This window comes from Rattus rattus, chromosome 4 (genome assembly GCF_011064425.1).
Source record: "Rattus rattus isolate New Zealand chromosome 4, Rrattus_CSIRO_v1, whole genome shotgun sequence".
NCBI classification, from domain to species: Eukaryota; Metazoa; Chordata; class Mammalia; order Rodentia; family Muridae; genus Rattus; species Rattus rattus.
In genome coordinates, this window is record NC_046157.1 from 52,305,941 (window position 1) to 52,320,418 (window position 14,478).

The window sequence follows — 14,478 nt, forward strand, 5'->3', positions numbered from 1 at the left end:
ACGTGTGCCAAAGCCACCATATAAGCCCGGCCTTTACCAAGAGCTCAAAATGAAGCTCATGTCAAGCCTGAGGTGAGGTCAAAGCAGACATCGTCGGTTAAACTAACGTCGCCACAGTCACTGGCTTTTTGTTATCTGAGGAGCAGGCTTTGTTCCCTGGCATTCCTGGCCATCTGCACTCGGTTAGGGGGTTCACATGCTCATCCTTGTGGGGCTGGGGCAGCCAGGCTGCAGAACAACTGGACGCTGGAGGCTTTCTGGGAAGAAGCAAGTGAAAGGAAGGGTAGACATTGTCATGTACCGGTTCAGGGTTGAGCAACTTCATTGCAGACGAGTCCTCCAGAGTAGCCTTTGTGGTGTTGGAGGTGTTAGTCTCTCTGGCCTTTCTGTCTCCAGCTGCTATACCTCACCGTCTTTCTGTGGACCAGAGATGTCTGAGGAAGCAGTGGTCTAGAAATGACGCTTTCTTAGAACCAGCATGAATAAGCGTGGATTAGATATAAATCACCCCCACCCTGTGATGTGATACCTGGTCCTCAGCTGTGGCACTGTTTTGGGAAGTTGTGGGAAGCTAAGGGGTCGCTGTGGGGAATACTTTGAGGGTTACACCACTGCCTTGCCCTGCCTCCAGTCCTTCCTCCCCTGCTGGTGCTAACCCAGAGCTGTCCTACCATGACAGGCTGTACCTGAGCCCAAGCAAACGCTCCTTCCTCTAAGGCACTTCGTCCTAGCATGAGAAAAGGAAGGGACATTCTAGGGGAACAGACCCTTTACCCCTTGGCTCTGCCCAACCCTGCTGGACAATCACACAAGTGGTTTACACTTCTCCCATGGGTGAGTATTTTTTCTCCCACACGGCAATGACTCTTTCCACACTCAGCAAGGCTAGGTTCACACATCTGTGATGCCCAGGGCAGTGACCTTTATGATCATTTTACAAACACAGCAAGGTTGGGTTGGTGGCTGGCACCTAGACACACACACACCAGTGGCAGGAAGCTGAGGCCCGGATGTATCTGGCCTTTGCTACTTTGTGGCTGCTTCTTGTTCCCACCCTTTATCTCCTCCCTCACCCTGTTTCACCTCCTTCCTAACACTAGATAGGAGAGAAAGAAGGGTAGAGGGAAAAGAGGAATTAGGAAAACCCTGAACCTAATTTCTTCCCTTTTTTTTCTTCTTTGACCACAGCTACTAACATCACACAATCACAGAAACTGTCTACGGCTGGCAAAACCATGCCTCTGTTAGAGCATGAGGCAAATCACAGTCAGGTGCTGCAGAGGGTTGGAAGCAGCCCCACATCCCCACGCCTGGGATTAAAATGAACGTACTGTTTCTTTAAAAAAAAAAATACAGCAATATTATACCAAAATCCCAGAGTTGTCACTACAACAGAATCCAGGACTTTCTACCAGGGAGCCCTGTGCCCATCTCTTCTTGGTCTCACACACCAGGTGGCATTAGATTGAGCCAGGAGTCCACGGAGATGTCACCAGACGGGCAGGTACTGAAGTCAGAAGTGCCAAGGGGGCTGTCCTGGTACACGTGATGAACGCCAGGTGCCAGGGCCCAGGGTGCCAGCTCCGTGGGGCACAGAGGTCTTTTCACCACAGACTACTAGGGAAAACTCCCTAGCGATAAACTCAGGCGCTATGCCAGCCATTTAACCAGCTGCGATGTGACAAGCACTCCAGTTCCCCTGGGTGGCTGGCCATTGGCAAATGCATTCATTCCAACCTAAATAACTAATACCTCCTCTCAGATCGCTAAGCAATTATCTCTCTATGTCCAGGTTACAGAAGGGCAAGAAAGGGGCTTAGAGAGGACACAGAGTTTGCAAAGGCCTCATTAAAGGAAGAGACAGAGACTGGATAGACCCTGGGGATAGGGGTGGAGGGTTCAAACCACAAACTTCCCACCTCTCTCTTGGGCCCTGAAGCCGTGTGGACCTGACCAGCTCCAGACTCCTTCCACACCTGCAGCCATGAGCAAGCTCTGATAAAGAAGCTGGTCCCTGTCACCAGGGCAGGAGGAAGCCCAGCCCACCATGACCATGGACATACTTCTGGCAGTAGAGTGGGCTCCCAATAAGTTGTGCCTGAACAGCTATCTCTGTACCCGGGAGCTCGGCACCGATCCTGGTGCTGAGCAAAGCTCTGGCATCTCGACTGGTGAAGCTGGGCACATAGAAGTCTGGGGAGCCCGTCGTTGAGCATCTGTGACTCCCTCTAAGGAAGCTGAGTCAGCACAGCCAGGGCTCTGCGGTCTCCGAAACACATCGCTCGGACCTCTGCCTCATAGTCAGAGTGTGGGGCTACTTTGGTTTTTTCCTAAGGTCACTACGAGGGACAAATGTCATCACATGGGTGCATGACGTGAGGCTGCTGGCCAGCACCTCCAGTCTGACCTGTGGGGTTCAGCTGTGCTCTGGCTTGGTCCGCTTGTTTCTCTTGCTATTTCCCTCTCTTCTCTGGTGCACCTCAGACTTTGCCAGTTTAGCCAAAAAGGCAGGTCAAGGTGTGTGTGAGATTAACAGGGGGCTGCCTGAGGGACGCTGGGGACTTCTCATGGGGAGAACATGGTGACATCTTACAGATACCCAGGGATAGCTATGTTGTTTTCTCACTGCACCCAGCTGCTGACTCTGGCTGTGGGCTGCTCCATCCAGTCTGCCAACTAACTTCTAACCACTGCTTCCAAAACTACTATGTAAAGTACGGCTCGGATCCCCAGGGTTCGCTTACACAGGCAGTAAGACCACAGCACCAGCAGGTGATCGATCGTCTCCCTCTAGTGGCAGAACGGTGCATTCGCACAGTAAAGAAAGACAACTCCATCCTGTTTTAAGGAAAGCACTGGGTTAAGTCTAGCCCCCCGGGTCATATTCGGAGTGATCCAAGGAGACAGCTATGCGTTCTGCAAAGCCAAGGGGTGAGCTCTAACTCCCATGGCCCAGAAGGCTGTGCTTCACACAAACGCCTGCAGGTCAGGCTCCCTAGTTAAGGTCAGTGGGTCTCTGTCTAGAATACAGAAGGAATGTGGATGGGCCTGGTGGTATCCAGGGCCCTGCGTCTGAGGTCAGGCATGCTCAGAGCTGACTGTGTCCTAACTCTGCAGAGCAGCAGAGGCGTGAGAAGGGGTGGGGCCACCGGCAGGAGGCTGCTCGGGAGGGTTTAACTGAGACATGAGACTTGCCTATGGTTCAGGGTCAGGCATGAGCTCCATCTAGGCAGACCCACAGGATCCAAAACCTTGGACTCTGCTCATCTATGCTCCAGGATAGCCCCAGGTCCGAGTGGGCCCATTGAGAGGAAATGGCTGCTAGCACCCAGGCAAACGCTGGAGCACCCTTCTTGCAGGTGGGGAGTTTCAGAGGACACAGCCTTCTACCTGTTGTGATACCTGCCCTCTGTGAGTGGAGGGCCATTCTGTACTGGGATCTCTGATGCTGTGTGAATCCTCCCCTGGTTCCCACAGAGTGGTTAGCAACCATAGTAAAAATTTAATATAAGCAATTTCCCTACTGTTCATGTTCTATCGAGTGGACAAGAGTGACAGACATGCTATACACTCCTGTGGCCATCTGCAGTGGGACCCAGAACTTCCCAGCACAGCAGGGCTGGTTCCCGCCTCCATCCTCTACCATGAGGTGAGAGAATTAAGCCTCTAAGCACCTTGGTCTCTTAGGTGCTGAGGGGAGGAGCTCACCATTGTTTCCTCTCAGGAAAGCATCAAACTGGTTGAGAAGTCACTAGCACAGGCTAGCCTCTAACTATCAGCAGTCCTCCTACCTCAGCCTCCTAGGATTGCAGGTGTGAGCCATCATGCCTCTACAAGACTGAGAGCTATGGACTCTTTCTAGACTGAGGTACTGTGATAGCCCATGGCTCTCACCCTCCCCACAGAAACCCTCCCAGGCCAGCACAGGGTCCAGCCCTCTTGACATAGACAAGCACACAGCTTCCCTGATGGTATGCACAGTCACCATGGAAACAAGCCACACAAGCAGAAGCATGGAGGAAAGTGGGGACATGCTGGCCGAGGCTTCTACTGGTGCTCCCATTGCTGGGGACTGTCCCCAACAGCAGCGTCACCATTGATGTGGGCACGCACATGCACCAGGATTTGCTATCGTAACTCCAAAACCAGAAAGAAGCAGAGAAAAGAAAGCTCTTATAAGGTGTTCTGTGTTCAGGAGAGATAGGGAAAGAGTGGAGAGGGAGGGGGGAGGGAAAGAGGGAAGAATGCAGACAGCCTTTTTAAGAATAATGCATTTTATTTCAGTAAACAAAATACTGGTTCTTCTAAAAACTTATAAAAATTCACGCTGTTAATCATTTAAGTTAAAGGTCTAGGCCAGAAGTGTGTCCTCCTCTGTTAAGTCTTTCTTCTCTCTTCGCTGCTGGAGTCCACCCAAGCTGACATTTAAATAGGAAAATCTAGAAAGGAGGGCAGAGGACAGCAGTGAGGCAGGCTGGGTAGAACAGCATGGTGCTTTGCATGGTCAGAGCCAACTGCCGCTAGCTCTTGGAGACCCCAGGGAGGCCACTCAGTCTGACCTACTAATCAGTGCGTTTGGACACCATGGGCTTCTTTCTTTGACGCAGGCTCTGGAGGGGCTGCTAGCCTGAAACAGGCCAGCTCCCGGGCCGGGTCTAAGTGGCGGTGTGCGCATGCGCATGGTGGCCCTGGCTCAATGAAAACGTGGATTTAATAGGCACCGACGAGATCACTCGTGATCTTCCCGCCCTCCTCTCAGCTGACAGGAAGCATGACTCTGACTGCACCATAAACCTAACCACTTCCACTCAACTGTCTGCCCTCAGCATTTTAAACTGCTAATCACCCCCTCGCCTCCGACCAGCCCTGAGGTCAAGCACTTCCTGGTTATTTTTGGTTTTCCGTCAATAAGACGATTTTCAAAAGGCAAGGTTCCACGGTGGTAAGTTCTGCCTGGAACGTCTCCACTCTCTGAGGAGTGGCAGCAGGCTTGGGCGAGCGACACACAGCAGTGGTTCTCTGGTCTCATTATTGTACACTTGGCAGTGGTTCTCTGGTCTCATTATTGTACACTTCGGAGGTGGCACGGCTGGGGAGTGATTAGGGTGCTTCACTTCCCAGATCTGTTCTCTCAGCCTGTTGTCACCTCGGAGCACTGTCAGGAGGGCTGAGGCATGCCTTGCTTAATGAAACGCTTGCCCCAGTCTCACTGTTACCAAGGAGCCTGCTTTACCCAACAGCCCGAGGGAACGCCCGCTTTCAGAGCATCAGGTGGGCAGTGCCATGACGCCAGAGGCGGTTCCCACGGCGACCCGGAGCTAAGCAGACCATATAGGAATCGCCTGTTGGACGTTCAAAGGACTGACTGCCCAGACTTAATGGTGGACCTGAGGCTGGACCCTGGGAAGCTGTGGTCTTAACAAGCAACACAGTGGGATCCAGCAGCCATGTATAGAAATTCTGATCAGAAACCAGCTGGATTCTGGAACCAGAATCTAGAATCCTTGCTCACCTTATTTGAATTCCGATACTAAGAGAGGCTCGGAGTTCAGCTTGAAATGTGAAGAAACAGATACCCACATGAAAAGTAAATAGTCAGGTATATCTGTGGCAAGGCCTTAAGGAGAGTTCCCAGGGCCCTTGAGTCCTGACTTCCCCACACATGCTCCAGAACCCTCCCCACTAAAGCACGACAGGCAAGGAGCAGAGGACTGATCCTCTAATTGGTTAGCAGCGGGGCCGGGCCAAGGCTCTGGCTCTGCACCCTAGCTGCAGTGCCCATGTGTCCTCTCACTGCGACAGAGCAAGGATGCGGAGCTCTCAGGCCACCATACCCTTGGCCAGGCACTGCAGCCCTCTGGCAGGTTTTGTCTGCAAAGCCCAGTACCTCTAAGGTCTCTTCAGTTCTCTTTCCTCTCTGATTGCCGCTTCTTCTCAGCTTGCAGTTTTCTTTCCAAGTTTCTCCTCTGGTACATTTTCACTCCCGCAAAGGCCAGGCAAAGGATCAGGGTCTTTGCTGCCAAGATATACAGCAGCAGAGGCACATGTTCGAGAACCTTGAGGGAGAAAGACACAGGCTGATTGCATTAGCAGTGACGAGGAGTCTCGGTTCCTTCCTTCTGCAAATGTTACTGAGCAGCTACAATGTTCCAAGCTGAGGCTAGACTCCTGGAACACACTGGTGTCCTAGTTAGCTTAACTGACAACTTGATACAATCTAGAATCATCTAAGAGGAGAGTTATGATTGGAGCATGTCAGGAGCCATCAGGATAGGTTAATGCTAGCAGGCGGCCCACCATTTTTGCATGGTCTGTGATGGGTGAGCTCGATGGTAAGTTCCAGAGACTTCATCTCAGGATTGCTTCTTCTTGCAGCTGATCTGCCTTTCCTGTCATTATTAAATTGATATAATAATCTCTGGGTACTAGTCCACACTATTGATCAGATTCATGCAGATTAACAAGGATAAACTTCCATGAATTAATGCGGTTTTAGATGAATTAATGATTCTATAGACTTCCTGATTTGATTCAAATTTTAGGAAGAAAATTTTAAGAGATGGTCTTAGTTGCTTTGCTAGAAAGATGTAACAAAGTTAGAATCAAGAACAGAACATGCCCACTCCTCATAACAGTAAGTAATAAGAAATACAATGAGCTTTCATAATCACACTAAAAAGAGAAATAGACTTGGGACAAATTTGAGTTCAAGGAAAAACATTCAGGTCCAGGATGAAGCCATGTACTATGAAAAGGCAAGACCACAAAAACAAACAAACAAACAAACAAACAAAAAACAGTTGCTTTGAACTTATATCCAGCATATTAGAATGAAACATTGCTTTGAACTTAATATCAACATCATTCTGTAACTCCCATTTTGTGTAACATTTTATCTATGAGGCAATTTTCTAAAGAACTTTTTGTCTAAGAAGGTATAAAAAGACCAGAGGAAAGAAATAAAGTTGTTGGTTAGATGGTTTGGCTTGGGGAGCTCTGCTCCATCCAACCAACCATCCATCCATCCATCCATCCACCCACCCATCCATCCACCCACCCATCCATCCGCCCACCCATCCATCTGCCCATCCATCCATCCATCCATCCAACCACCCACCCATCCATCCACCCATCCATCCATCCATCCATCCATCCATCCATCCATCCATCCATCCACCCATCCATCCATCCATCCATCCATCCATCCACCCATCCACCCATCCATCCATCCATCCACCCATCCATCCACCCACCCATCCACCCACCCATCCATCCACCCATCCATCCATCCATCCATCCATCCATTCATCCATCTATCCAACCATCCATCCATCCATCCATTCATCCAAATGTATATGTCTACTTGTTTCTATGTACTTGTATAGGTGTATGTATGTATGTATGTAAGCATGCATGAATACTTGTTATTTGTGACAGATGATCAGGCTGGCCAGAGTGTCTGTGGGTGAATGTATATGTGTCTGTGTGTGAGTGTATATGTGTCTGTGTGTGAATGTATATGTGTCTGTCTGCGCAATGAATAAAGCATCTTGATTCTTTTCCTCTCCTTCCTCTCTGGTTCACAAAGAGTTAACTAGCCTAGCCAGAGAGGTTCCTGGCCCTGGAAGAGAAGGGAGTGAGAACAATACACTTTTTACTAAATTCCCAGCAGGTGTTAACCACCTAAGCCAGCATTTTTTTAAGCACAGAATAAACAAGAAAGTTTTTAGGATTATTTAGAAGTTATCAGCAACCATTCAGTATAGTTAGAGAGCTGGGAGGCCAGAGACCATCAGTCTTTAAAGCTACCTCTGTGCCCAATGCTGTGTCCCATTTCAAACCATTCCAGGCTGGGCTGGCTCGGGGCAGGAGGAGCAGCTTAGACCACACTGGCCTGTGGGCCTATCCTTGGGGGACTGTCTTCATTATTAATTGATGTAGCCCGGCTCGCCTACTGTGGGCGGCACCAGTCCCAGGTAGGCAGCCCTGAGACATATACGAAAGCCAATGTAAGGGGCTGGAGAGATGGTCAGGGTTAGAGTGAAGCCAGACCCCAGCTCCTGATTCCAATTTATACACATCTATGTCCCTGCAATTATATCTAGGCCTTTAGTGATTCCCTCTCATGTGGAGCAGATGCAGCGCCAGTTGCTATTTCCTGGAAAGTCTGCGTGCCCTGTGCTTTCTGTGGACTGACCCTTTCCTGGGCCCAACGAAGGGGACAGACAGTCCTGACTGAACAGATGAGGCCTGTAACTGTGGGGAGGTGGCTGATGGGTGAGGAGGAAGTCAGATCCACCCCACTGTGGACGGCCGACTCTCCCATCACTGAATTTTCTAGTAACACGTTTTGCCCTTCCACCGGAATCTGGTTTACAATTAAGTCCTGCAGGTCAGCCACGACTCGGCTGGACTTCATACCTTAGACACTGCTTAACTATTAGGAATGGCTACTGAGGATTTCTGAGGATATTCTTTCTGCGATAGAATAATATAATGAAACCATGGGTGAGGAAGAAATACATTCCAGTTGCTTAATTTAACTAGGACAGTAACTATGTCCCCTTTCAGCCACTCCGTCACCGAGGAGTGCGGATCCCACAGCTTGGGTGCAGTGGAGGATCGTGATGATATCAGTACAAAGGACATGAGGGGCAAGTACCCCGATAACGGCCTGTCACGTGGCTGCTCCTGAGCGCTATTGGACAAGCTCGACTCCATGCTCACAATCTAGCCGGTGGGGGACGTGAGCGCTGCCACATCACCCTCAAGTTCCCCAGGCTGCTTGGGGCTGAGACTGCCTTAGATCTGGACAGGGTAGTGTCTCGTCCCTATGGATACAGCCTGGGGTTCTCATATCATGGAGCCCATGCCACAGCTCATGGTTCTCTGGGATACAAGCCCCAGACGGCATCAGCGAGGGCAGGAGTGTGTTCTCTGAACAGGAAGTTAGAGAACAAACTGAAAAGGAAATAGAGCTGATGGACACGGGTTGGCTGGTTCCATTATTTATTTTCTCTTTATGGGGACTGGAGAGGCAAGAGTTTCCAGGCAGGGGTGGTTGGGGTTGGTGGGGTGGGGTGGCGATGCCAGAGGGAGGGCGGATGATACCAGCAGAGGGTAACCGCACTAAAGGGCTCAGAAACTGGCTTCAGCTGGCCTAAATTTCTCGCTCATCTCCTCTTATTCTTTAAGTTCCTTTTATCTCTCAAAATAGGCAGACCTATAGGGAGAAAGTGACTACTGCTGGAGCGGGTGAGATCAACTGTGTGTGAGTGCACGAGGTCATGTGTGTGTGCGTGTTGTTGGAGAAGAGACTCAATTCACTAAAAACTATCGCTCTACTGATACAGTATCTCTATTGTTGCTCTTGCCTTAAAGGCTTGGCCCCCTGGTGGCGCTACCATGAAGTGCAGTAAACTTTCAGAGAGTGGAGCCTTCCAGAAGGTTCTCAGGTCACTGGAATTATGTCCGCAGAGGTTTAAGGGACTCTGATCTGTCCTTCCACTTTGCTTACCTACTTCTATTCTCTACCAAATGCTGTCTGTCACCCCCCACCACCCACACTTCCACAACAGGGCTGGAATTTCCAGACCCCACGAGCTCAGGTGTTCCACTATTGTGATAGACATCATATGTGGAAAGACAAAAAAAACCCAAAGCAAACAAAAACCAAACTACTTTTTGAAACTATTCTCACCTTCCAGTTCATGGCGGGCCAGCTGTGGTTCACTTGTGATTGACGTAACCAGTACACATCAGCATGAGAGGCAGCTTCGAGGCCAGGACCAAGGAGCTGTAAGTTCTGATCTGGGGAGAGAGAGTCCGAGAAACAGGTCAATGCAGGGCTTCCAGAGGAGAGCACTCTGGGAAGCCGCATCTTTGACAGAGAGAGGCCTGTGAACAGAGAGCACGCAGAGGTGGGGCAGGGGTTCTGCACAGATGACCCTGTTCCCTGTGGCTCTCTGCAGTCCCCTGCCCAGCGCTGGTCCTGAGTCACCTGTTCCTATCTGACTCCTCTGCGCACTTAACGCCCACACTTGGAAATGGACCCGGCCTTCTCCTGACTCGAACGTGAGCTAGTTTGGGAACGAAGGACCTTCTGAACATTAACTGTGCTCATCCTGGCTTAAAATAAAAACCAAAAGCTATCTGGAGGGGAAGAATAAATGACAGCAAAAAAACTGTCCTGAGAAAATGGCTGGCTCATACATAAAATTTCTTCTAAAAAGCAGAGGAGACCTAGAGCAGGGGACAGTGCAGTGACAGCCCGAGAACAGACGCTCTCCACGGCCTGTGTCTCATTAGCTATGACACGGGGTGGGCCCCACTATTTCTGAAACTTGACTTTATGGGAAGTTATCCATAGCCTGACTCTACTGTGCTGTCTGTGCTTCCGTGCTTAGATGAGCTAAGCCAGCAAGTCCGAATTTTACCCCCTTTAAGGTGGGGAGGAAATAAGGGGTAAGTGTGTGACCAGCTCTGAACCCACCCACCTAGTACCAATGGTCTCTGTTCCAGATGGGTGTCTCCAGGTTCTTGGCACTGCATTTTAAAAAATTGAAGGTGTACACAGATGGAAAAGTGACAAGGACTTTTGTTCAGAAGCAGACGTAGTACAGGCCAGATACTCTACAAGAGGCCAACAGACTACTTGAGCTGGAGTGGACAAAGGCTGTGGCTTCCTTTTGTGGGTTCCGGAGGGGGAGGGAGCTCACTGCTAGCAGTGGAGTGTCCTTTAGTTCTAATTGATATGGGTTATGTAAGCTTTAGTTCACATCTCTTCCCACAATGCATTTGACTTTAATCCCAATTACGCATAGCCAAAAGAGGGAAAATGGAGATCTTTCCCCCCACACCTCCAAATGTTCATTTTAAGGTCATAGTTTGCCTTACTGTGCATGCACCCAAAACCAGTATATGCTGGATCTAGCCATGTCCCCTAGCTTCAGGATATGTTTGGTCACCAAAAGGACTTACTGAGGGTTGTTGCCAAGTAGCCATAGTTTGGAGTGTCCATAGCCTTTTTTTTTTTTTTTTTTTAGAGAGGTGTGCCTGCAGCTCCACACGGGCATGGGGGAGACCCCAACTTGCTTCACTGGGAAAGCACTCTGTGTAGCTCAAATCAAACCGACCCCAGGTTTTCCTCGCCCTTGCCTGTCTCACATCCAGTCAGTCAGGTCTGGGAACTTTAGCCTCAGCAAGTCACCTGGATACAGAGGGAGAGCTTCAAAATCACACTCCTTCCTATGAGCTTAAGGTTAGAATTAGGAAAGCAACGGGAAATTTCATACACCTCATAGAATGGGCTTCCCGAAGTAAACCTCTTGGGAGACGGTGTAGAAAAAAGAAATTCCAATTATAAAAAAGTATCTAACATATAAAATTCAGACCTCAGTCTATTCAAGGTTATAGAACTTTGAAAACCAACCAGCTATTGGCTCAAGATAACCAAGTTTTGCCTTTGACTTGCGCAAAGTCAGATAAACCAAGGAGCATATAATGCAAAGCCCTGTTTAAATGCTATAGAGGTGGTTGAAGGTGCCACACGTGTTTGCCTTTAAACAGCAGCAGATTCCGACCTACGCTGGGAAAAATGAGTTCTTTGCGTGTTATAACCTGCTGCTGGAATTTACACTTTGAACGTCTAGTAATCTTAGGGATTAGCCGTTCTGTATATTAAAACAAAATAATCGTTTCTATTTTATTTTCATAATTCTTTCTTAATTAGTTGTGTACATGTGATATGGTAGATGATTTAACTGTTGCCCACAAGTCACCTGTGTGAATTGATACGCACGGGACGTTGACTCCCAAGGTCAAGGAAAACAAACGGGCCCAAGGTGCTTACAAGAGGAAATAAATGGAAGAAAATACCCAGGGGTCTGGAGATCTGGTAAACCCATTACGCTCAGCAGCAGTGTGACCTTGGCCTCTCAAAGCCTCCTTCATTAGTAAATTCTCCTTCAGGAGTTGGCCAGTCAGTAATCACGAAGAAGCATGAGTAACACACAGAAAGCATTACTGTCTTGAAAATGTCTCTCCTTTCCTAATGGTCCTACCAGATAATGAACAGCGATGGGGCAGGATGCAGTCAGTACAAGGCGCCAGGTATGGGGTAAAGACTAAGGGCAAGGAGGAGGAGGAGGACAGGACTCTACTCCGGGTGGCAGTAAGGGACAGGTATGTGACCTGGGAAAGCCATTAGCCTCCTGAGTCAAAGTGCTCTTGGAATATCAGGGTCCAAAGAATAAGTCTCCCACTCTGGAATTCACAACTCTCCCCTCTCTCTGATGTCACAGAACCTGATGTCAAAAAGACTAGCAAGTAGAGGGTTAAAAGGTAAGGTCTCGGGCTGGAGAGATGGCTCAGTGGTTAAGAGCACTGAGTGCTCTTCCAGAGGTCCTGAGTTCAATCCCCAGCAACCACATGGTGGCTCACAACCATCTGTAAAGAGATCCGATGCCCTCTTCTGGTGTGTCCGAAGACAGCTACAGCGTACTCATATATAACAAATGAATAAAAAAAAAAAAGGTAAGGTCTCAAAAGAGAGAAACAGGGCTGAGGTGGCTCAGTCAGAGTGCTAACTCACAAACAAGCTTGGTGCAGGCCTGTAATCCTAGCACTTGAGGGTGGAGGTCAAGGGACGGGAGTTCAAGGTCACCAAGGTACAGAGAAAGAGTGAATTTGTGGCCAATCTCAGGTTCACGTAATTGTGCCAAAGAAGGAGAAAGAGAATAAAAACCAGGAGTGGGGCGTGTGTGGTAAAAGCACAGGGAACTAACTCTGTAATGGTAGTGGAGTGGGTGGGGTGAGGAGAAGAGACCCAGATCATCCTCCATCATTGTCACCCACCGCTTTAAAATAAACTACATGCACCAAAGTAGATGACTTCAAGGCAGCTTGCAAGCTTTCTGCAAATCGGATGACCAAGAAAGCTAAACTTCTCAGTGAGCTGTCTGCTCCGAATCACGGACTCCTGGTGCCATCCAGAAACAAGCAGCAGCTGACAGCAGAGAGTGAGTCAAAGCCAGCAGGGTGAGGACAGCTGGAAGCCATTAAAATATAAGAAAAGCCATTCAGGCCTAATTCTTCACGGTAGCAAAAGGGCTTAGATGATACAACTGCTAGTAGGTTTGATCTTTATTGCAAAGTATCTTTCCAGGTTTTATTCTAGAAACAATGAAGGTATTCACCCATTCTGATTACACCAATGAAAGCAGCATGGGCAATATTCTGCTTACAAGCTACCTGGCAGGGCTAACCAAGTCGTGGGTCCATCAATCTCAGCATATTACCCACTCACTCCAACCACTCATCACCTGTGCAGCTTGTGTGAACTGCCTGAAGCTGTTTTCACTCCCAGTCTCTACCCCTTTCACTCCAGTTCCTCAGCCAACCATTTAAAGCATCGGTAGGTTCAGCTCTCCCCTGATGCCTGGACCTCACTTAGCCCGCTCAGCACAGGCCTTGGTTTTCAAGAAATCTAGCTAGACCCACCTTATCCGGGTTGCCAGACTCCAAATTTTAAAACTTTGGAGAGCCCGTGAATTATGGTGCACCTCATCTGAGCAACTCTAGCACCTGTGCGATCTGGGGCACCACAGATCAAACAGGGCTTTGCTATCCCTGGGTACTTGGAAGTGCCCAGCCAGGTTCTCGCCCCCACGCATGCGCTCCACTAAGGGGAGAGGAAGAAGGCCAGGAGTTATCATTGCTCCCTCCCTGCGTCCCCAAAACAAAGCGACCAGACTATTAAGGTTCCCATGCGCTGTGTGGCCGTAACCAGCAAGTGTCATCCAGGGAGAAGCACGAACGCGAGGTGACCGAGGGATCCCCAGCGCCCCAAAGATTCAATCACACACTTACAATTCAATGCGGAGGGGCCTCCTCGCTTGGTGCTCACAAACCACGACTCCCACAATCCGGTCGTGAAAACTACATGTCCCGAAATGCACCGCTCGGAAAGGAAGCGCCATGGTGAAGGGCACCGTTTGATACGCAGGCGCAGTGGCTCCAGGGTGGCTGCAGAGGCGCTGAGGGCAAAGACGGTGTTGCTCCAAGCGCAGGCGCTGTGGGCACCAGGCCAGTTGCTCAGGGATCTGAGGCTATTGAAGAAATCCAAATGGGACCCCTGAGGGTGGTCCGCAGCAGGTGGGGTGCGACCTGAGACCCATTGTTCAAGTGCATTGTTTGTTGACTTCTGTTCTCTACAGCTGAAGACAAGAGGACCCAGGTTTTTTGTCGTTTTGTTTTTTAGATTTAGCATTCCTCCGCGGGGACAATATGAATGCGTCCCTGTTGGATAACTGAAGGATGCCCTGGCATTAGGTTCCCAGTTTCATTTCTAACCAGTGAACCCCGAAAGCGTGCCGGGTAGGGAGGGCAGACAGCAGCCCTGTACAAGATGGCTGTGGAGATGGAAAGTTCTCACTGAGCTCTCCACCTCAACTCCCTCTTTCGTGGAGTGGGGAAGTG

The 14,478-nt window shown here is 49.5% G+C and overlaps 1 protein-coding gene across 1 annotated transcript; it reads right to left on the reverse strand.

Annotated features, from left to right (window-relative positions):
- Nucleotides 1–4,256: 4,256 nt before the first annotated feature.
- On the reverse strand, nucleotides 4,257–11,006 carry Smim11a (small integral membrane protein 11A). The gene is made up of 3 exons (XM_032900407.1): nucleotides 9,701–11,006; nucleotides 5,888–6,056; nucleotides 4,257–4,439 (listed from the first exon to the last, which is right to left on the reverse strand). The coding sequence occupies exons 1-2, from the start codon at nucleotides 9,878–9,880 to the stop codon at nucleotides 5,901–5,903; spliced, it is 336 nt and encodes a 111-aa protein (XP_032756298.1). The 5' UTR covers nucleotides 9,881–11,006; the 3' UTR covers nucleotides 4,257–4,439; nucleotides 5,888–5,900.
- Between the last annotated feature and the right edge of the window lie 3,472 nt (nucleotides 11,007–14,478).

Bases quoted from the DNA above. Each gene is read 5' to 3' on its own strand.
- Smim11a (XM_032900407.1), bottom strand. From the start codon at position 9,880: ATGCGGCTTCCCAGAGTGCTCTCCTCTGGAAGCCCTGCATTGACCTGT. The intron at 6,057-9,700 runs GTGAGAATAGTT...TTCTCCCTCAAG, and splicing joins GGCCCGCCATGAACTGGAAG to GTTCTCGAACATGTGCCTCT.